The 20555-nt window shown below is 47.2% G+C and overlaps 2 protein-coding genes across 3 annotated transcripts in view; both read left to right on the forward strand.

The window, feature by feature from the left end:
* Positions 1-514: 514 nt before the first annotated feature.
* PIGX (phosphatidylinositol glycan anchor biosynthesis class X) lies at positions 515-6711 on the forward strand. Of its 2 annotated transcripts, none has more exons than XM_074546921.1 (6): positions 515-885; positions 1458-1521; positions 1930-2062; positions 3174-3387; positions 4691-4791; positions 6149-6711. In XM_074546921.1, exons 1-6 carry the CDS (start codon positions 534-536, stop codon positions 6290-6292), a joined length of 1008 nt encoding a protein of 335 aa, XP_074403022.1. In that variant the 5' UTR covers positions 515-533; the 3' UTR covers positions 6293-6711. The 2 variants fall into 2 exon arrangements, with proteins under 2 accessions (XP_074403022.1, XP_074403023.1); XM_074546922.1 differs by lacking the exon at positions 6149-6711 and adding an exon at positions 5357-6141.
* Positions 6712-9601: 2890 nt separating this feature from the next.
* The window catches only part of PAK2 (p21 (RAC1) activated kinase 2), a 42440-nt gene continuing 31486 nt past the window's right edge, over positions 9602-20555 (forward strand). Inside the window, exon 1 of the mRNA XM_074546925.1 lies at positions 9602-9785. The gene's annotated coding sequence lies outside the window, so the exon portion shown is untranslated. The remainder of the gene's footprint in view (positions 9786-20555) is intronic.

Genomic DNA, 20555 nt, shown 5'->3' on the forward strand with positions numbered 1-20555 from the left:
GGTTGGTCCCTCCCAGCCGGGCCCGTCCTGGAGAGGCAGGAGGGACCACAGAGTCCTTCTGGTGCCACCTACCCATGGCACACATTGTGCCCAGACAGCTCTGGGATATCCCCAGTGAGGACACTCCACACCCTCTCTGGGCTCTGCTCAGGGCTCAGGCACTGCCCAGGAAAGTTCTTCCTCATGCCCAGGTGGAGCTGCCTGGGCTCAGTCCCTGCCCGTGGCTCCGGTGCCATTGCTGGGCCTGGAGCAGAGCCCGGCCCTGCTCTGCCCCTCCCTGCAGCCAGGGCTGAGGGCCCCTCTCAGCTGGGGCTCCTCTCCAGGCTGGGCAGCCCCGGCTCCCTCAGCCTTGCCTGGGCACCCACATGCTCCGGGCCCTTCAGCATCTCCACAGCCTCTGCAGCCCCGGCTCCCTCAGCCTTCACTGGGCACCCCGATGCTCCAGGCTCTCCCTCCGCTGGCCCCGCTCCAGGCACTCACAGCCTCCCTTACACTCTCGCCCTGTCCCCTCACCTCGGGGGGCGTAGAAACACATGTCTTCTTCTTCTCCTTCCTCCTCCTCATCCTCCGGCTCCATCTCCATCTCCTCCCGCTCCCGCTCCTCCCCCGGGGCGGTCCAGCCGCTCCGGGCGGTTGCCATGACTCCGCCGCCGCCGCCGCCGAGCTCCAGCGGCAGAGGACCCCTCTGCCCAAGGCCCCTTTCGGGCTGCCCGTACCAACGCCTGCGGAACACGGCGTCGCGCAGCAAGGCGTGGGCGGCCCCGCGCGGTCAGGCGGCGCGAGTGGCAACCCGCGCGGGCCGTGAGGAGCGGGCCGCCATGGCGGGCGGGCGGCGGGGGCCGGTGCGGGTCGGGGCCGGGCTGGGCGCGCTGCTCTGCGCCCTCCGTGAGTGCCCGCGGGGAACCGCGCTGGGAAAGGAGCGCGGGGCGGGCAGGGTTAGGGAGCCAGGCTGGGAGAGCTGGGGGTGTTCCGCCTGGAGAAGGGAAGGGTTCAGGGAGAGCTCTGTCAGTGCCTAAAGGGGCTCCAGGAGAGCTGGAGAGGGACTGGGGACAAGGGATGGAGGGACAGGACACAGGAAATGCCTCCCACTGCCAGAGGGCAGGGATGGATGGGATTTTGGGACGGAATTCTTCCCTGTGAGGGTGGGGAAGTTCTGGCACAGGGTGCCCAGAGCAGCTGTGGCTGGAAATGTTCAGGGACAGACCTGGAGCACCCTGGTCTTGGGAATGCATCCCTGCCCAAAGCTGAGCGTTGGAACAAGAGGGGCTTGAAGGTTTCTTCTAACCCAAACCATCCTGGAACTATGGCTCTGCCAGTGAACCAAGAAAGCTCTTCTGCTCTTTGGTCACAGGCAAGAACTGCTTCCCTTCTTCTGGGAGAGGTTTGCAGATGAGGCGTTTGTGGGTTATAGAACTTTTCCAGCCTCTGTGGTCACTGTTGGCTCTGTGTCACCTTAGATGTGCAGGCAGCCTGTCGGGTCACCAGTGTCACACAGGAGCTGCTGAAGGAGGGGTTTCACAGGTGAGTCCTCTCCCTGCCCTCCAGCACCATTATGTGCCACAGGATCTTCTGCTGGAAGAAACTTCTCTTCTTGTCATGTGGAATTGTAGCAACTCCCTGAGCTGTGATCCTTAGGAATGTATTAACAGCACCAAGGGATTAACCAGCTGTAGTGGAGGGAAAATAGGAAGCCCCTTTCTAAAACCTTTGTGGAGGCCATTGGTGGTTCTGAGTCATTAACAAAGAAGTGAAACTTCATTTTGGCCGTGGATGTGGGGTTGAGGTTAAGAAGGGTGCACGGGGAAGTGTGATCAGAATGAGTTGCACTCGGTGTGAGAGCTCATCTCATCCGAGAAATGTCTCTCATGGGTCTTGTGCCCCACTTTTGAAGTGTGGGTGTAAATGGTTTGCTCCTGTTGCTGTTTGAAGGGACCTGCTGGTGAAGGTGGAGCTGGGGGAGGAAGCAGGAGGATGTGCAGTGGCAGCTCAGGTGCATCTGCCACCTGGAATCTACGTGGATCCCTACGAGCTGGCAACCCTGCAGCAGCACAACCTGACCAAGGTAATGGCCCCAGCACCAGGACATGTGCCAGTGAGCCAGGGGAGGACTCAGGGACTTGGAATGTCTTCTCACTATCTGGCTCATTGGACCAAGGTGATTATTCCTGGAAGGAGGTGCCAAACAAATTAATCTTCCTGGAGCCTCCTTCTTGCTTGGCATCCCCTGGTGCTGCTGATATTGTCCCACACAGGGGATGTACCAGGGAGCTGCTGTGCTAAAAGGGCCTGGGGTTCAGAAGGTGGAAGGGAAACATGTAGCCATGATATTTTCTGAAAAATCCCTTTGCCAGGATTTTTCTCCTGAGAAGCTGAGAAGCCTCAGAAGAAAAGAAAAACAATAATTATCTGCTGCTGTAGAATGTAACAGGTTCATCTGTGATTGGTCTCATGTGGTTGTTTCTAATTAATGGCCAATCACAGTCAGCTGGCTCAGACTCCCTGGGAGTCACAAGATTTTCCTTCCCTTTCCCTTTCCTTTCCCTTTTCCCTTTCCCTTTCCCTTTCCCTTTTCTCCTGATGAAATAATTTTTTCTATTCTTTTAGTATAGTTTAGATATATCATTTCCTTTTACTATAATATATATAATAAAATAATAAATCAGCCTTCTGAAACATGGAATCAAGATTCTCATCTCTTCCCTCATCCTGGGACCCCTGTGAACACCACCACAGAAACCCCCAGAGAGGTGCTGGTGAGCTCTAAACCACATGCTGTGGGGTTGGACTGAGCAGCTTCTCAGCTTGGTTTTCATCCCAGCTTCATTTTCAACCCAGCTTTCTGTGCTGCTGCCCAGTTTTTGCCTCACATTAGAGATGTGCAAAGGCTGTGGCTTTTATCTGTTTATGTGCTTAATTGATCTAAAACATGGGTGTAAAGGTTGTAGGCACCATGGTTGAGCTGACACCTCACAGGTCTGGCTGTAGGCACAGTGACACTATGAACTTTTCCCACACAGTCTTGGAAAGGTCTTTTGGAACAGCTTAAGGCTGGGAATTAAGGAATTCCCAACCTGATCACCCTGACCACACAATCCCTCTCAGTGTCAGAACGAGGAGGGGAAACAATTTCTGATTTCCATCCCAACCACTCCTATGTCTCTCCCTGCTTGCAGGCAGTGCTGTTCCCTGCTGCCATTGATGTGGAGGCTCCTGAGTACCTGGCCCAGGCTGCTGTGCTGCTGCTGTTCCTGGAGCCGGAGTCACGCTGCTCCCACTGCTTCCGCGGCACTGTGCCCGTGCACGCCCGCTACCACCGCCCAGCCCAGGGCACACACCAGGCCTTGGTGCCTCTGCAGAGCCCTCAGGTGCTGCTCTGCTGCTGCCATGGTGAGATCCCATTGGTGCTCCTGGGCAGTCCTAAATCTGGCTGTGTCTGGGATCTTGTCATCTTGCTACCACCACCCAGCCTAGGTCACACACCAGGCCTTGGTGGCTCTGCAGAGCCCTCAGGTGCTGCTCTGCTGCTGCCATGGTGAGATCCCATTGGTGCAGTCCCAAAGCTGGCTGTGTCTGGGATCTTGTCATGATCCTGGTTTGCCAAAGGCCCCCTGCTCTGACCACTTTTCCCTTGGCAGCTGGAGATGTGCAGGGTGTGTTCAGTAGCCACTGTCACCTGTTTATAGTAATCAAAGTGTTCAAATGGCTTCTGACACTATTGCTGCATTCCCTTTATATGAAGGGGGAATGTAGGAAACTGTGCCTGAAGCTTGGAATGGTTGGAGTCTCCAATATCAATAATTACATTTTAATAATACATTTATGATGTATTATATGGCTTCTGACACTATTGCTGCATTCCCTTTATATGAAGGGGGAATGTAGGAAACTGTGCCCAAAGCTTGGAATGGTTGGAGTCTCCAACTCTGGTGAAACAAGAACCTGATATCCAATTAATATCAATAATTACATTTTAATTATACATTTATAGTAATTACAATTAATGCATTTATAATAATTACAATTAATATTTCAAGTTATGTGAACAATGAAATCCTATGTTTTTGTTACAAATTTTGTGTCCCTTCACAAAATCATTCCTGCCAAGTCAAGCACATTAATGATTTTCAACTCCTTTTTCTTTACTTTTTCATTATTTGAGCAATGATTTTCTGGGATAAGCATAGGGGCAGGCAGGACTACTTGGTCACTTAAAAAAGGGTGTTAAATCTTCCTGGCACATTTACTAGTTATGAGCAGGAAAACATTTCTTATTAATGATTAATGGGGAAGGATTTAAAGTATTGGAAAGGAGATGTTTTGTGTGCTGACAGGAGGCCAAGAAGAGAAATGGCCTTACTTATTTTGGGGGAAATTCTAACTACATGGCTTAAGTTGAGGGATCTGCAGGCTAACCAGGAATTCTTTGCCCTGTTAAGGACAGAAGGGCCAAGATACCACACAGGTGAGATTCTTTCTTGGGTTCCTGCTGTATCAGGAAGGGAAGAGTTGTAAACTCCACAGCAAAGACTGCCCAGTGTCATTTTGGCCATGCAGAGGAGTTTCACCACTTGGCTCCCAGGGAATAGATTCTGTTGAGCTGTTGTAGGGAAAAATCTCTTATTTGGAAAAAGCTTGCAGGCTGATTGCTTATCCTGCCTGACTCCTGGTGATGCAGGAATGCTTTCCCTAGGTCAGCTGTCTGCAGAGTGCTGGGAACCTGCTGAAGTGAACACTCCCTGCTCATCTGACACCATCAGCTCCTGTCAATGGCACACCACAAAAGACACACCTGTGAGTTCTCCCTCTGGTTCTTTTTAACAACTGCTGCCTTTTTGCTGTGATTCATACCTTTCTGGATTAATTTTTAATCCTTTTTTCCTTTCTGACTGGCTTTTAGTGGGGGTCATCCCACCCTTCTGCTGTGTTTACAGGGATTGTGCTCTCCTGACCTTTTTTTCCCCCCCTTACTAGTTTACTTGGAATCCTAGGATGTAATTGACATTGGTGAAATTAAGAAAAGTTTTTACATCGTTGGTGCTTCAGAGGAGTAGCAAGGTGGACGGTGATAATCTAGCTAAAGTAATGGTAAAACTGCGAAGATTTAAGGAGTAGCATCCTAAAAAAAGGCCACTTCTGTTTGCTTGGTTGTTACCTGGTTGGGTAAATGTTTAGGAAAAGGTGAAGTTTCTTACTGTGTTCAAAACCAAGGAAAGTTGAATCTTAGTGTGGCCAACAACTGCCTTTGATGTCCTAAAGTACCACAGCAGTGTAGAAATTCAGAAATTAGACTGATTTATATAAAAAAATAATCTGTTGTTGTTGTAACACATGTGCCTTCCTGTGGTGGTGTTCACAGGGGTCCCAGGACAAGGGAAGAGATGAGAATCTTGACTCCATGTATCAGAAGGCTGATTTATTATTTTATGATATATATTAAATTAAAAGAAAATGATATATTGAAACTATACTAAAAGAATAGAAGAAATGGATTAATCAGAAGGCTTGCAAAGAATAGAAAGGAATGGAGTGATAATAAAATTTTATGACTGACCAGAGTCTGAGACAGGTGGGCTGTGATTGGCCATTAATTAAAAACAACCACATGAGACCAATCACAGATGCACCTGTTGCATTCCACAGCAGCAGATAATCATTGTTTAAATTTCATTTCTGAGGCTTCTCAGCTTCTCAGGAGAAAAAATCCTAAGGAAAGGAATTTTCATAAAATATGTTTGTGACACCTTCCTATATTTAAGATACCTGCAGACCACTGGTACCTCTGTAGCTGTTGTCCATAAACATTTTGCAGCTTCCTGCATCAATGAAAAAACCAAATGTTTGTTGACTTTGGAGAAATCTGTGTCCTTAGTGGTCTGAGCTCAGCTTGGGAACTGCTGTCCCTGCAGCATTCCAGACTTACCCTCAGTGGCTGGAGCAGAGATCCAGGGGTACAGGTGGCAGCAGATCCATTTCCTGAGCTCTGCAGTGCAGCAGTGGCTGGGAGTTAAAAGGAGATATCCCATCCTGGTTCTGATATTGAATCTCAGAAGAAGATTTAGCCAAAGGCTAATTAAATCAGTGTCTGGTTCTTAATCCTAAAAAGAAAGAGCTGGTCAGATCAGTGTTATGTATTTATTTTTCTTTGTAGGCATATGAAGAATTGATGCTGAGGGTTCCTGTGGGGCACAGGGAGCACAGTTCCCTGGTGTGTGCCCTGACCCTGCTCACCACAGGGCTCTGCTCTGGCCTGATCCTGGCTGCTGCCTGCAAGTATGGACACTTCTCACAGTGACCTGGCTGAGCTCCCTCCAGCACAGCTAACTGCACATTGCACTGGGCTCCCGGGTGCATCCTGCTCTGCTGATATTTATATCTCAGGGGGTGCAATGTCCCATAATGGGTTATGGTTCCTTTGGCTCATCATGTTTACAAATGCCTTTCACAGCCCACAAGACATTTTGGGTGTGTTGTCAATATCCAAAGCAGATGGAGAGTAGGAAAAAGGCTCAAAAAGCTGAAAGCACTGCTGTGGGCAATGAGGCAACAATCAGGAGTGGGTTTGGGGCTTCTATTCCCTCCTCCTGGCCCAGAGCCTGCTTCTAATATAGTGCTGCCTCTCACAGAGGTGTTTTTATTTGTTTACTCAGGGATTGGTTATTAAGGGTATTAAAAACATTATTGAGTCATTAAAATTTCTGAATTTTAAGCTTATTGTGCTGATGGGTTATGTTTGAATTTGTGAAGAGACATTCTGTGCCTGCCTGGGGCATGTCAATAATCTCTCCCATCCTAATAACTCTGAGGGATTGGCTGCTCTTGGCCTAATTAGAATCACAGAGTCATTAAGGTTGGAAAAGCCCTCTAAGATCCTTGAGTCCAACCATTCCCCCAGTGCTGCCAAAGCCACTCCTAAGCCATGTCCCCAAGGGCCACATCCACAGGTCTGTGAAACCTCTCCAGGGATGGCCCTGGGTAGCTGTGCCAGGGCTGGACAAACTTTCCCAACAGAAACCTTTCCCAATATCCAACCTGAGCCTCCCCTGGCACACCTTGAGGCTGTTTCCTCTTGTCCTGTCCCTGTTTCCTGGGAGAAGAGCCCAACTCTCACCTGGCTCCACATCCTGTCAGGAGTTGTGGAGAATGTGAAGGTTCCTCTGAGCCTCCTTTTCTCCAGACTGAACAATTGGTCTGAATTGAAAGAGTTTAGAAAATCTGAAGAAATGTCACCCTATTTCATGAGTGGAAAGAAACCTTTGAACGATGAAAGTGAAGCACAGGATAGTGACCAGAAGCAAATATTTAGAAGATGTACCTTCAGTCTCCAGGAGAGTTGATAAATAGAAGGAAATGGAGAGGAAATGTGCTAATGGAAAAGCAGAGAGGCTCTGGAGCAGCAGAGCTCGGGCACTGCCTGCAGCTGTCAGTAGGTGGCACTGGGAGCCCACGGGAACCCGTGTGGAGAACAGAGATTTTATTCCCCATTAACCTCGAGTGAATCAGTCAAAGCAGAGAATCTGGCTGAGTGTGTGTGTGAGGGGGTGAATGAAAATTCCTTTCATCCATGTCCTTTGGGCATCTTTCTCCCGCTGGAATTGAACAGACTGAATTCCTTGGGAAACCATCAAAGAGAGATTTGGGCTGTCCAACCCTGTCAGCCCTGGGATTAGCACTGTGTCACTTGTCTCCAAATGGGATGTTTCATTCCCAGAGCTCAGTTTGTTCCTGTGCTCTGGAGGTTTGGAGCCTGACCCTTGGAATGGCAACATCCCAGATTGCCAGAAATTAAGGACAGGATTCCATTGCCTGTGTTTAAACACCAGTTGAAAATCACAGGTTGAATCCCTCAGCTAAATCAAAAACCTGGGGAAGGGGAATGGGAATGAAACAAAAAATATTGCAGGTGGAAAAAATATGGAGGTAAAGTGTATATCAAGATTTCCATCAATCACCTTTTCAACTGAACCTAAGTAATTTATTCTGATTAATGTAAAATATGAGAGCAGAGCTTCACTAGGGGTGGGTTTTGTTGTAGCAAATATTTGCTGTTTTTAAATCCTCAGCACTATTCTGATTAATGTAAAATATGAGAGCAGAGCTTCACTAGGGGTGGGTTTTGTTGTAGCAAATATTTGCTGTTTTTAAATCCTCAGCACTTGTATTATAAATACAGCAGACACATTTTCCCTTACAAGCTGTAAATAATCTGATAACCATAGCAGTGTTAATTACAAAGGAATTTGCCAGTGAATCTCTCTCTCAGAGCAGAAACTGCTGTCACTGAGACAGCACAGAATTTAGTAAATGTGCCCTGCAGGGGGATTCAAGTGCCAGCTCCAGAGGGATCATAGAGATCAGAGGAGGAGCTGTAAGTCCTGTGCAAAAATTCTGGCAGTTTTGGAGACAGGAATGAAGTTTCTTGGCAAGAAACCACCACAAGGAGGGTTGGACACAAACACCCCCATCCTTAATATGTGTAAAGAGGAAAGAAAAGGGGATGGGGCATTAAAGGTGTGTTGGGAATTAAGGCTTTTTGAATCACAAAGAAATGGGTATAAAAAAAAACCCAACAAAAAAACCAACAAAAAAAAGTCAAAATAAATAACCTTCCTTGGGGAGGGAGACAGAAGGGAGGGAGGGGAGTCAGAATTCTGTAAATGGAGCTGGAGCTGAGAGGGGCTGGGTGTAGGAGGCCAAGGCAGCTCGGAGAGGTGAGGAGGGATGGGGAGCAAGGCCAGGGAAGGGTGAAGCCACAAACCTGCTGTGGCTTCTCCGGGGTGAATTAGCAGTGGCTGGGCTGAGTCAGAAAGGAAAAGCAAACGTAGGAAGAGCAGTGAAAGCATGGCTGTGCCTGCAGGGGATTGGATGGGGTCATTTGGGAATGGTGTTCCTGGAAAATGGGCACATCTGCAGGGACAGGTTCTGTGGCTCTGCAGAGCTTCTCTGGAGAGTGAGGGAGCACACAGCACACAGGTGGTGGCTGGAACCCCCAAGCTGGAAATTGGGATGTGCCTGGACCTGCAGGGAGGATTGGGGTGTGCGTGGATCCTTTCCCTGAGAGCTGGGGAAGGGGAGCTCCTGCTGTCCTGCTCCTTCCACAAGGAAAATCTGATGTTGCTGCAAACCTGGGTGCACAGAGGAGCTGAGATCCAGCCTGCAGGGCAGGTGGAAGCTTGGAGAAATCATGGAAGATTAAATGGACCACAGGAATTTTGGGGGAGAAGCCGTGAGGGCACATATGTGCTGTGTTCCTGCTGGATGTCTTGCAAGCTGCATTTCCAGCTGGAAGGGGCAGCACAGAGAGCTGTCTGTGTCCTGTTGCTGCCAGCAGAGGTGGGACCCTGGGCCAGGTGGGCTCTGAGAAGGACCCCCAGGCTGGTGGCAGGAGGGATGGTTTGTTCTCAGCTGTATCCACACAGAAGATACAAAATGAGCCCCTTTCAGGGCAGGAGGGAGAGCTGAGCACAGAGGAGGAACAGGAACAGAGAAGCTGTGGCTGCCCCTGGATCCCTGGCAGTGCCCAAGACCAGCCAGGGGCGGACTACAACTCCCGTCACACCCCGCGGTGACTCAGCTTCCGGCGCGCGGCGGGCGGTGCCCCCGCGGCAATGCTCCGCCCCGCCCCCGCCCCCGCGGGCTGTGGCCACGCGCGGCGGTTCCGCTTCCCCTCCGGCCCCGCCGCCGCCGCCCCGCCGGCTCCCGGTCCCGCCGCTGCCGCCGCCCCGCTCAGCCCCGTTCCTTCCGTCCGTCCTTCCGTCCCCGCCGAGGCGGCGGCGCCGCCCTACCCGGTGAGTCCGCTCACACCTGCCGGCCGCGCCCCCCGCCCTTTGTGCGGCTCCGGCCGGGCCGGGCCTGCGGCGGGGGCGCCCGGGCCGCGGATCGCCCCTCGCTGCTTCCCCCGCTCTCCCGCCGCTCCCTCCGGCCCGGCTCCGTTGCCCCTGCCCGCCCCGGCCGCGGCCCCGCCGCTCGGCCCCGCTTCCTGCGGGCCCCGCCGGCCCCGCCTCGGCCCCCGCCCCCGAGAGCGTCGCGCCGGGCGCTGCGGGCAGCGGGGCGAGCCCCGGGAACGGCGGGGACAGCGGCGGGAGTCAGTGCGGAGAGCCGCGATCGGGGCCCCGCCGGGGTTACAGCGGGAGAGCCGCGCTCCGGGCCCCGCGCTGTCAGAGCCCGCCGGGCCCCGGTGCTGGCGGGCCCGCGTCTGTCTGCCCGTCCCTGCGAAAGCTGCTGCTGCTGCTCCCTGTGTTTCTGCCTGCTATCCGTGGCTGCTTTCTGTGTTTATCCCCTGAAAGCCAAGCAGGATGGGTTAAAATCACAGAAATGCAGCGTGGTTGGTATTGGAAGGGACCTTAAAGCTCATCCAGTTCCACCCCTGGCATGGCAGGGACACCTTCCACTATCCCACATTGCTCCAAGCTCCATCCACCCTGGCCTTGGGCACTTCCAGGGATCCAGAAGCAGCCACAGCTTCTCTGGGCACCCTGTGCCAGCACCCTCACAGAGAACAATTTCATGCTAATATCTGATTAAATTATACTCTTAGCAGGTTAACAGCAGTGTGGAGCGAAGAGAGCAAAGTTGGATGTAGCCAGGTCCATGTGGGAAGTGCCCAAAGGCTGATTTGGGAGCAGAGAGCTCATCTGCTGCTTTCGAGGAGCAAGGCTGTGCTCTGCTGTAGCCAAAATAAACCAGTTCACCAGCTGCCCTACAGCCAGCACTGTTGGGTATGGAATATAAACATTGCTCCGGAGGTCCTGCAGTCATAGCAGTGTAAGGTGCAATTCAAACATGGTGAAGTTTTTATTGTTTCTGTTTTTCTCAGGTTTTGCCTTTTTTTTTTGGTGGGTTTCTTATACTTCCAAAAGCAATGCCCACCTAGAGAGTCTGGGATTTGCTTTGCAGTTGGAGTGTCCTCATAATGTGAGTTCTGGGGTGGTATCTCCTTAAAAAAACTGAGATTAGCTACTTCAGTTTGTTCGTTTCAGAGACAATAGTAATTAAATTTACAGGGATATTGGGCAGGCTGGTTAAAGCACATATTACCAGGGAACTGGTTGGTTAGTACAGACTGAAATAAAATAGAAGGAAAGTAGAAATACAAAAATGCAAAATTGTTGTTTTACGAGCTTTTGACTAGAATCTTTGAGATAGTAAAAGCATTTTAAACAAAATGCTCTGGGTAATGTATTTTAGAGGCAGGAAAAACCCCACTCTAAAATTCACTGGTTGGATATTGCAGTTCTGGAGGGCAGAACAGAAATGGTTTGAGGGAGGGTAACTTGGAATTTTTGTGTTCTAAGTTGCATATGGAATTTGGCTGGTCTTTGTACAGAGGTGGCTGTTAAAACAAAAATACCAGGCTGTTAACTGTGGAATATTGGCTCTGTCTGTATATTTTGCACTTTTTATCACCAGGCAGCTTATTCAGTGCATCTGAGGCTTGTGCTCTGCTGGGCAGCTGCTTGTCAGAGGCAGATTTACTGGGATGGAGTTTGTGCTGGGGTACAGCTTGGACCTTTAACAGTGGGAGTTTATTCCTGCAGGCACCTGGACTGGGTGCTGGGCTAGGTGGGTGGATGCTTCAGCCATGTAAGGCAGCTCCAATCTTGGGCACATTTTAAATTAATACCTTTTTAAAATCCCATGTTTTAAAACTTGGGTTGTTGTTGGTCAACATTCTGGTTGTGTTTAAAGGGGGAAATTATTCAAGCATCTTTGGTTTCAGAATAACTTAATAATTCAGGGTGTTGGTGGATGCTGCAGGTTTGGTTTTGTTCTTGTGACAGGAAAAGCTGTAGGACCCCAGTGTAGGTCTGTGTGTTGTTAGTAAGATTCTTCTGCTTCAGAGCCCTCACATCTGTCTTGGGTTGGTTTTGTTTGGGTTTTCCCTCCTTTTATCTGTTCTGTGCATGAGGAGGTTTGTGTGCTCTGAGGTTTGTGCCAGTGTTTTCTGCTTGCTCACAACACACGCAGCTCCTGAGTGCCTGTGAAGCAGCTCTTTGTTCTGCACACAAGCCCCAGTCACAGAGGCTGCTCTGCATGGCCCAGCCCCGGGACAGCACCAGCACGGCTCCCAGTGCTGCCTCCCACACCGGGACAGGCTTTGGGAGGGAGCTGAGCGTTCCAGGAGTCCCTGGGGAAGGAGGGGACACGAGCAGCCAGGCACCTGCTGTGGGTTACACTCATGCTGGCCGCTGCTGCCAGCTGGGAGGAGGCCGAAGCAAGGTGGAGGTGGATATTTTGATTTTATCATTCCCCTTCTTCCTCTCTCTTTCTTTCTTTCTGTCTTTCTCTCTCTCTTTCCCGGAAGCATGATCAAAGCAAAGGCACTCCTTGGGGCTGGGATTAATTCAACAAGGCTGTACCATGCTCCATTTTCAGTTTCCATGCAGACACCTCCCTCCTAAATCTGAATTCACAGAATGACCAGGGTGGAAGAGACCTTAAAGACCATGAAGTCCAGCCCAGCCTCAACACCCCAACTCAACCTTGTCACCCAGTGCCACATCCAGGCCTTGTTAAACACACCCAGGGATGGGGACTCCACCACCTTCCTGGGCAGCCATTCCAGAACTTTATCACCTTTCTGTAAAAAACTGTTTCCTGATATCCAGCCTGTATTCCCCTTGGCACAGCTTGAGGCTGTGTGCTCTGGTTGTGTCAGTGCTGCTGCAGACAGAGCCCAGCCCCAGCTGAGCACAGGCACCTTTCAGGCAGTTACAGAGAGTGATGAGGGCACCTCTGAGTGTTCTTTTCTCTGAACAAAACGTGTCTGGCCATGGGCTTGGAGGGCACAGTGTCCTCTCAGACAGAGACTGAACCTGTGCAGGTGCCTTGCCCTGGCTGCCACCTGCCCTCCCCGAGATAACCACCCAGCTGGGTGCCAGGCTGAGCTGCCAGGCTGGCTCCAAGGAAAGATAAAAGTCCAATTACTGCCGAGCTGGATTGGTTCTGCCTCTTGGCAAGGGCAGTTTGACCAGGAAGGCTCCACTGGAGGAGGCAGAATCTCCTGGCAGCTCTCAGGAGGAGGTGGGGAAGAGAAGAGTCCAGAGTGCTCACCTGGGGGCAAAGGACAAGGAGCCCTTGGGCAGGGCTGTGGTTGGTTTTAGCAAGGAAACTCTGCAGTGTTTTCTTATCGTGCTCTGCTTTTCTGTGTCTCGAGCTTGATAAGCTTCTGAAAGCTCTTATTTGCATTTAAATGCAGGTGGTAAGAGGTAGCAGAGCTTGCAGGTGAGAAGAAATCTCCTAGTGACCCACAAGGTGTGAAGTGCAAATGGGGCTTAGTTCAAGCCTTATTTCACTATTCAGGGTTTGTGAGAACTCAGAGCATAATTTTACCTAAAGCTGTTAAAGTTGTTTCTTTTAAAGGGAAAATACACATTTCAATGTTTGTATTTTCACTGATGTAGTGGGCAGTGTCTGCCACTGAGAGCTGGAAATGCAGGTTTTGGTCCTAATTCTCTATCTGACTTGCTGGGTTTTTTTAAGTGGATCATTCTTAATGTTTTCTGAGCTTCTTTCTGTTTTCTCAGCTGGAAATGGGGATTAACCAGGCTTTGAAAATGTCTCACCTGGCAGGCAGGGATTTAAGTGTTAAGAAGATGACTTGAAACTGAGTTTCAGTTTTTCTGTTGAGATAAATTTTGATTAGATAACCTGTGAATTCATAGGAATTCCTCGTGTTCTCTAAAGGTTACAGTACATTGAAATCCTCCCAAAATTGGTCAGGCAGCTCTTTACTTTCAGGCAAAATAAGTGGTTTTGAAATTCTCAGATGGATATATCTAATTTATATTTGTGAATTTGAAAATGCTTTTCAAAATCTTCACTTCAGTCTCTAATGATGTATTGGTGCTTAAAATTGTTTGTATGAATACATTTTACTAGGGATATAGAATATTTTTAATACTCATGGAAATACTGGGGGCTTTGTATAATTGAGTGTTTCCCAAAAGATCTGAGCCCAGCACTGGTGTTGGTGTAGCCCAAAGCTGAGGGATATTTGCACATTAGGTTGGGACTGTTCTCTCAGCTAATTAGCGAAAGTTGTTTTATATTTTGAAAGGAATTATTTTGATAAGACAGGTTTAATTATTTTTAATTCTGCAGTTTGGTTTAACACAGAAAGAGCCAACATACTGGGGCAGTGGTGAGTGTGATTTAAGTGGTGCTCAGTGTTAAGAGAGGGATTTAATGTCATGTGAATCAGAGTGAGGGCAGCTGGCAGGTGTAGTGAGGAATGGAAATACACTGAAAACTTTTTCCAGTTCAACTTCTACTTATTTTCCCCCCCCCTAAAGTTTTCTGCTTCCTGTTTTAGGTGCTGGATGTTTGACTCAGTGTGTACCCACTGTCAGCTTTCCCACAGCTTCTTTAATGAGCAAAATTAGAGTTATCTGATAGTGTGGGGTTTATTTTAGAAATGGGATGTTTTCTATTCTATGCTGCATTAGTTTTTCATTGACAGTCATTTCAGAACTGCTTTAGCTAGCAGAGGTATCTCCTGGACAAAAGCAAGAAAAAACTGCTTCTGGAGGGGGATTTTTAAAGTCACCTTTGAATATTTAACCCATTTCCTTTTGAAAAGGTCTCCAGTAAAGTGAGAACCTGGAAGAATGACAGTATCTTTCCCCTAAGCCTGTCTGCAGCAAAAAGCTGTTTAAAGGGATCTGGGGATTTGGGCTCCAGGCAGGAGCTGGCTGGGCAGATTCTTGTGGAAATAGCTCTTTGACAGGGGCTTCAGCTTGTGAATTACCTGCTTTACCCTGAAAAATAACCAAAATAATAAAATAAACCCAAATAAAACAACCAAAATAATAAAAATATCTTAATGTTTGAAAGTGAGCAACTTCTAAAATTCAAAACCATTACTTAAAAGGTAAATTGGTATTTTCTACTTGTGTTAAATAAGCTGAATGTTTGAGATTTTACCAGGACATTAAATCCACCTGCTGGCATTAATGGAGACAAAAATACGTGACCATGAATTTGTTCCTTGGGGCCACCTGGGCAGGTGGCAGCAGCCACAGTTTGGGTTTTGCCCTCCTCTGGCCCCAAACCAGTTATTCCAGTCATCCCAAAGTCCCTCTGTGGGGATCCACATCAGGGAATTGACAGCTGGAAAAGGAATCCCTGATGTTAAACTGGGTTTGGGAATGTTGCTGAGTGATCTGACACGAATTCTCTGTATCAACCTTGGAGTGTGTCTGGATTTCTGCTCCTCCTGCCTTTTTCAGGTGTTTGCTGAGCTTTTGGGAATGCTGCTTCAGATCAAGCACACGAAAATGAGCAGGATCTCACAAAACACCACCATCGTTTTCTGTGGCATAGCAAATAGGTCCCTAATGTTGTTAAGTGATTTTTGGCTTTGAAACAGCCTTTTATTTCCAATGTGTGAAGTGCTAGCTGTCACTACTATAAAAATAAATTACCTGAAATCTTTGATTTGTCAGAGCTGGGGCATTATCACCAAGTGTGAAATATTTTCTGCTTTTACCCCTTCAGTGGAAAAAGCAAAGAGGAGAGTGGAGTTGTGGATTTTCAAAGCTCTCTAGCAGCAAGAACAGTTAATTTTAATCTGATGCCAACGTGCTAAGGCTCTTTGATACCAGTGCCCAAGCTTAGGAATTCATTCTTTGTGGTTAAGAGAACTTTGACTGCTGCAGCCTGGAAGTTCAGGCAAGCATCTCCTCCTGATTTTTGGGATGAAGCTATTTTGCAGTAACCAAAGTATGTGTTAGCTGAGGGCTCATTGCTTTTTCTTTTCAGCCCTTTTGGGCCTATTTACAGGGATTTTATATTTTTATAGATATATTTTTAGAGGGAATTGGTGTTGAGATTTTTAGATGTAGATTATTTTCCCAGGTAGCTGCTGGAAATGAAAAATAAAAAATTCAGGATAGTTCAGTAGAGCTGGTTTGGGTGGTTTCTTCACAAGCAGGGCTCTGTGTTTTAATGTGTGGTTGTGATACCTTTTATTTCCTTGTTCATTAATAATTATTTCATTGTAAAATATTTTACTTCTGAGAGGCATAATTCTCATTCTGCTTGGCTTGTTGTGTGCATGCTGGAAAGTCTTTTGCAGCACAATGAAATGTACTCAGTCTTGGTAAACCTGGATGGAGTTTTGCTGTGGAAAGTTAAGAAGTTAAGATTTCTGGTCAACCTATACATCCACATCAATCTGACTGCAACTTGGAACATCTCATATAATAAAGTTTTAGTGTCTTAAAAGAATTAAATGAAGGGTTAGGGAATAAGCTGAAAGAATGAAGGATAAGTGAAAATACTGAGATGAAATGATTTTTAATTTGGTTTAATTTGTGGTAGTGATGACTTACTCCTGCAAAACAAAATTTTTACTAACACCATCAGGATTTAAATGACTTTTTTTTTTCATTCCCTCATTGCTGCTAAGAGATACTTGTCAGACACATGGTTGGCACTGAGTTTTATCTTGTAACACTTCAGGCACGGCTCCTTAGAGATTTTTCTTGCTCAGGGATTGAAGATCTTTGGCTGTAAATCTCTGGCAGCACTTTGTGCCTGCTCGTGCCTGGCTGAGGGACTGATGGTGGATGCACTTCACTTCCTCAGCACTTCCAAAGCCCATGGACCAGAGTGAGGTGCAGCTTTCTCATTTTAAACACATCTGAACTGGAGAATTCTTTGTTTTGAGGATCTTGGTCAAGATTTGAAGTAGATGTGACTTTCATTCCACACACAAGTGACCATGTATCCTGCACTACTGAAGCAGCTTTTGCTGCCCAGCCCTGAAAGGTTTTGTCAAATAACTTGTCAATAATCCTCAGCACTTGGGGTCTTTATTTCCCTTTATCTTGGCCATGTTTTTATTTCCTAAATGAGATGAGGATGCCATCAGTGCTTTGTTTTGGTTTCTCACTCACTGCCTCTGCTCTCACACACTTGGCTGTGGAATCCCAGGGTGGATTGGGTTGGAAGGGACCTTAAAGTCCATCCAGTCCCACCCCCTGCCAGGTGCAGGGACACTTCCCATTGTCCCAGGGTGCTCCCAGCCCTGTCCAACCTGGCCTGGGACATTTCCAGAGGGATGGGGCAGCCTCAGCTGGTTGGCAGTGGATGATGGGCCATTCCCCAGTGGGACAGGCTGGTGGCAAGGGGCTGATACTCAGGCTGATACTCTGTGGGTTTTATCTGTGCTGCCAAGTTTAATAGAGATCTTTATCTCTTGTTTTACTCTATTGAAATGGCTTACTGAAATTTGCTTCCTGTTTTCTTAACAATTGAAAGGACCTGAGAAAATTTTCCTTTAGATGACAAACTCTTGGAAAGCTGACCACTTCTAAAGGTATGACCTTCTTCCCTAGTTACAATGAAATTTATGAGGAGAATAATTTTTTTTAATTAAAAATATAAGCATGTGGATTTTCTTAAACACAAAAAGTATAAGCCTTCCATGCTCATTTGTTGCAGCAAAAATGTTTTATGCCCCTGTTTCTGTGTTCACCCTTGCTGGTAGCAGCTCCTGGTGTTGTGAATTAAAAAGAGGAAGATGTGGAAGGCATCAAATTGTTGTGCTGGGTGATGTGAGTTGCCCCATGTGGTGGCTGCAGTGTCATTGGGATGGTACCAGCTTAGGGGGAAGACTCTGTTAAATGGGTTTTTGGAGCTGGGATGTGGCCCAGGATTTGCTTGGGCTGCTGTTTGTATTCTTCTGGCTGAAGGAATGGATTATTGGTGCTGCCTCCCTCACCCTCCTGTGATGAGGGCTCAGTGTGTGTGTCTGATGTTTTTCCATAATTATCATCATGCATCCCTTGCAGTGGAAGTAGACCACTCAGATAATTGCTCTCTCTCTTATTTCTGTTAAAATAAACAGCTCTAATTTGGAATTGATGTGGTGTCTGTGTGTGAGGACATCATGGACAGACACCTCAGTGTTGTCACCTCACTGAGTTTGTGTTCTGTGGCTGTCAGACATTGCTCTTGGAGATCTGTTTTATATGAATTCAGTCTCACTCTCACCAATATCTTCATCTGCTTTAGAATTGCACAGCTGTTATTGGGGGCAAGACAATAAGGTGGAGCAAGGTCTGAGAGCTGCATTCTTTTGGTGTGTAAATGCCTGAGCCTCATGAAAATGCATTTTCTGGAGCTTTACTCCTGCTCTGTCATATTTCACTGAAATCTTCTAATTCTGCCTATAGGAATGCCATTCATTGTTTAATGAACAGGCACAGTTACCTATGCTTATGTGTTAAACTCAGGATTTGTACAACAATATCAGTAGATTTTTTTCAAGTCTTTTGCAGCTTTCTAAGTGCAATATTATGTTTTGTCAACTGTTTCAATATTATTTTAACTTGACAGCTTCCTTTGGAAGCTCTTCAGGTTCCCAGGGTGCTGGTTGTAGTTTTCACAGGCCTTCTGTCTATTCAGTTAATAACTGTGTTTTTCATTTTGTATTTTTATTTTTTAAAGAGTATTTCATTCCTGAGCTGTAAAATTAGTTTTTGTGGCTGTGGTGCTGCTGCATCCTATATAAACAGCCATGGTTAGTAACTCCCTCAGTGTACTAATATTGGTGGGATGTATTAAATCACTTTGAAAATTCAGTTTGTTTAACCACTCACAATTGGTGTTTAAAGCATTGTGCATTTCTTTAAATATCTATGTTTAGGGCATTTTTATAATACATTTGATTTTCAAATTGTAAATAGTGTATGGGATAGTCATATTATCACAAATGTTGGGACTTTTCATATTTTTCCCTGCTTACTGGCTCCTGTACTTGTCCTGTAGGCTTGGCAAAAATCAATTTCTACATCAGCATAAGAATTATTTATATATTTTGAATGATGATAGAATTTCAGGCTTTTTCTGGCTGTTTAATGTATTTTGATGTGTAGCCTGTGTACAGTTCTAGTTGATTTGGATTTGTTTTCTTTGGCCCTTCAGATAAAAACCTGTTTATGGGCAAGAAGAGTGAGAGATGTAGTTTTACAAGGAATGACTTAAAAAAGAAAAATCAGAAAGTTAGTTTAAAAACTCATTCTGGCAGCCAGCATTTTCAGTGGAAATTGTTATTTCCAGTGTCCAGATGGGTTCTCTGGCTCCCTGAAAGGCATGCAAGGACATTACCCCAAATTTCAGGGAATTTGCTACATTAAGCTGTAAGTGAATGTGTTGCTTACATGTGTGCAAGTAATTTTAAAGTAGAAAATCTGTAAGAGCACACAAGGAAAACTGTGGCAGTGTCCCAACAGGAGTACTGGGTGTGAACTGCAGTGAGTGATTTCCAGAACACCTCTGCCTTGCTCATTTTCCCCCCTTTTTTAAGGAAAACATGATTACAGTCTTTAGTTTTTCTGCTGAGGAATCCAGGTCTAATGTTCAAGATTTGTATCTGAGTATTCAGGATAATTTGAATTTGTGGCTGTTGTGCTTTGCACTTTTTTACTGTTTATTTTGTCTTGAAATAATGGGGAAGGGGTTGCCTGGGCTGCAGAATTGGTTGTATACCTCATCTAGGTATTCCACTTCTCATGATAGACCTAAAAATGCCAGGAAAAAACAAAATAAGGGGTTGTGTCCTTGTAAAAAATCTGTAAAACTTCAAACCTCAGCAGTGTAAGGGAAATGTGGCAGTTCTGAAACACTCGTGCAGAAATGTGAGTGAGGTTTCACCACCGAGCTCTGAGAGTATTTTAGTAAGATCTGATTTCATCCTGAGCTGCTGTTGGCAGGGAAATATTGGGATGATCCTTCCTGTGTTGCATTCTCATTTAATGAGAAGATCCCACTGGGAATATCCAGCTCCAGAGTCCTCAGCAGAAGAGATGTGGACCTGTTCAAGTAAGTCCAGAGGAGACTGTGGAGATGCTCCAAGGGCTGGAGCTTCTCTGCTTTGGGCTGGGAGAGCAGAGAAGGCTCCAGGGAGGACCTTCCAGTGTCTAAAGGGGGATTATAAAAAGGAGGGAGAGGCCTTTTTTACACAGTACAGTGAGGAGTGGTTTTAGGATAAAAGAGGAGAGATTTGGATGGGATAATATTGGGAAGAAGTTCTTCCTTCTTCCAAGGGTGCCCAGAGCAGCTGTGGCTGCCCCTGGATCCCTGGCAGTGCCCAAGGCCAGGCTAGACAGGGCTTGGAGCCACCTGGGACAGTGGGAGGTGTCCCTGCCCATGGTGGGCATGGAATGAGCTGAGCTTTATGGTCCCTTCCACAAACAGCTGTCCCAGATATCAGCAGTGAAATTCCTGGTGCAGAAGTGGGATGCTGCAGGGAACCCACGTCCTGTAGAAGTTTCCATGTGTGAAGAAGCCACTGTGGTCTGTTGTGACACAAATGGAATAAAGCTCTCCCAGGAGGAATGGTCTGCATTTTCTGTGTGGTGCTGCTGAATACACTGGAAATGAGTTGTGTCCACCAGAGCCATCTCTGGAGTGGGTTTGTTTTTGCCATGCTCAAGTGCTTTTGGTATTTTCAGCTCCTGCCTTTGATTTCCTGAAGCCTTTGGCCTCTGTCTGCTGGATTTGTGTCCGGTGTGGGTTTGAGAAGGGAAACACCTTGAGCTTGTGTCGTG

This window comes from Zonotrichia albicollis, chromosome 9, assembly GCF_047830755.1.
Source record: "Zonotrichia albicollis isolate bZonAlb1 chromosome 9, bZonAlb1.hap1, whole genome shotgun sequence".
NCBI lineage: Eukaryota > Metazoa > Chordata > Aves > Passeriformes > Passerellidae > Zonotrichia > Zonotrichia albicollis.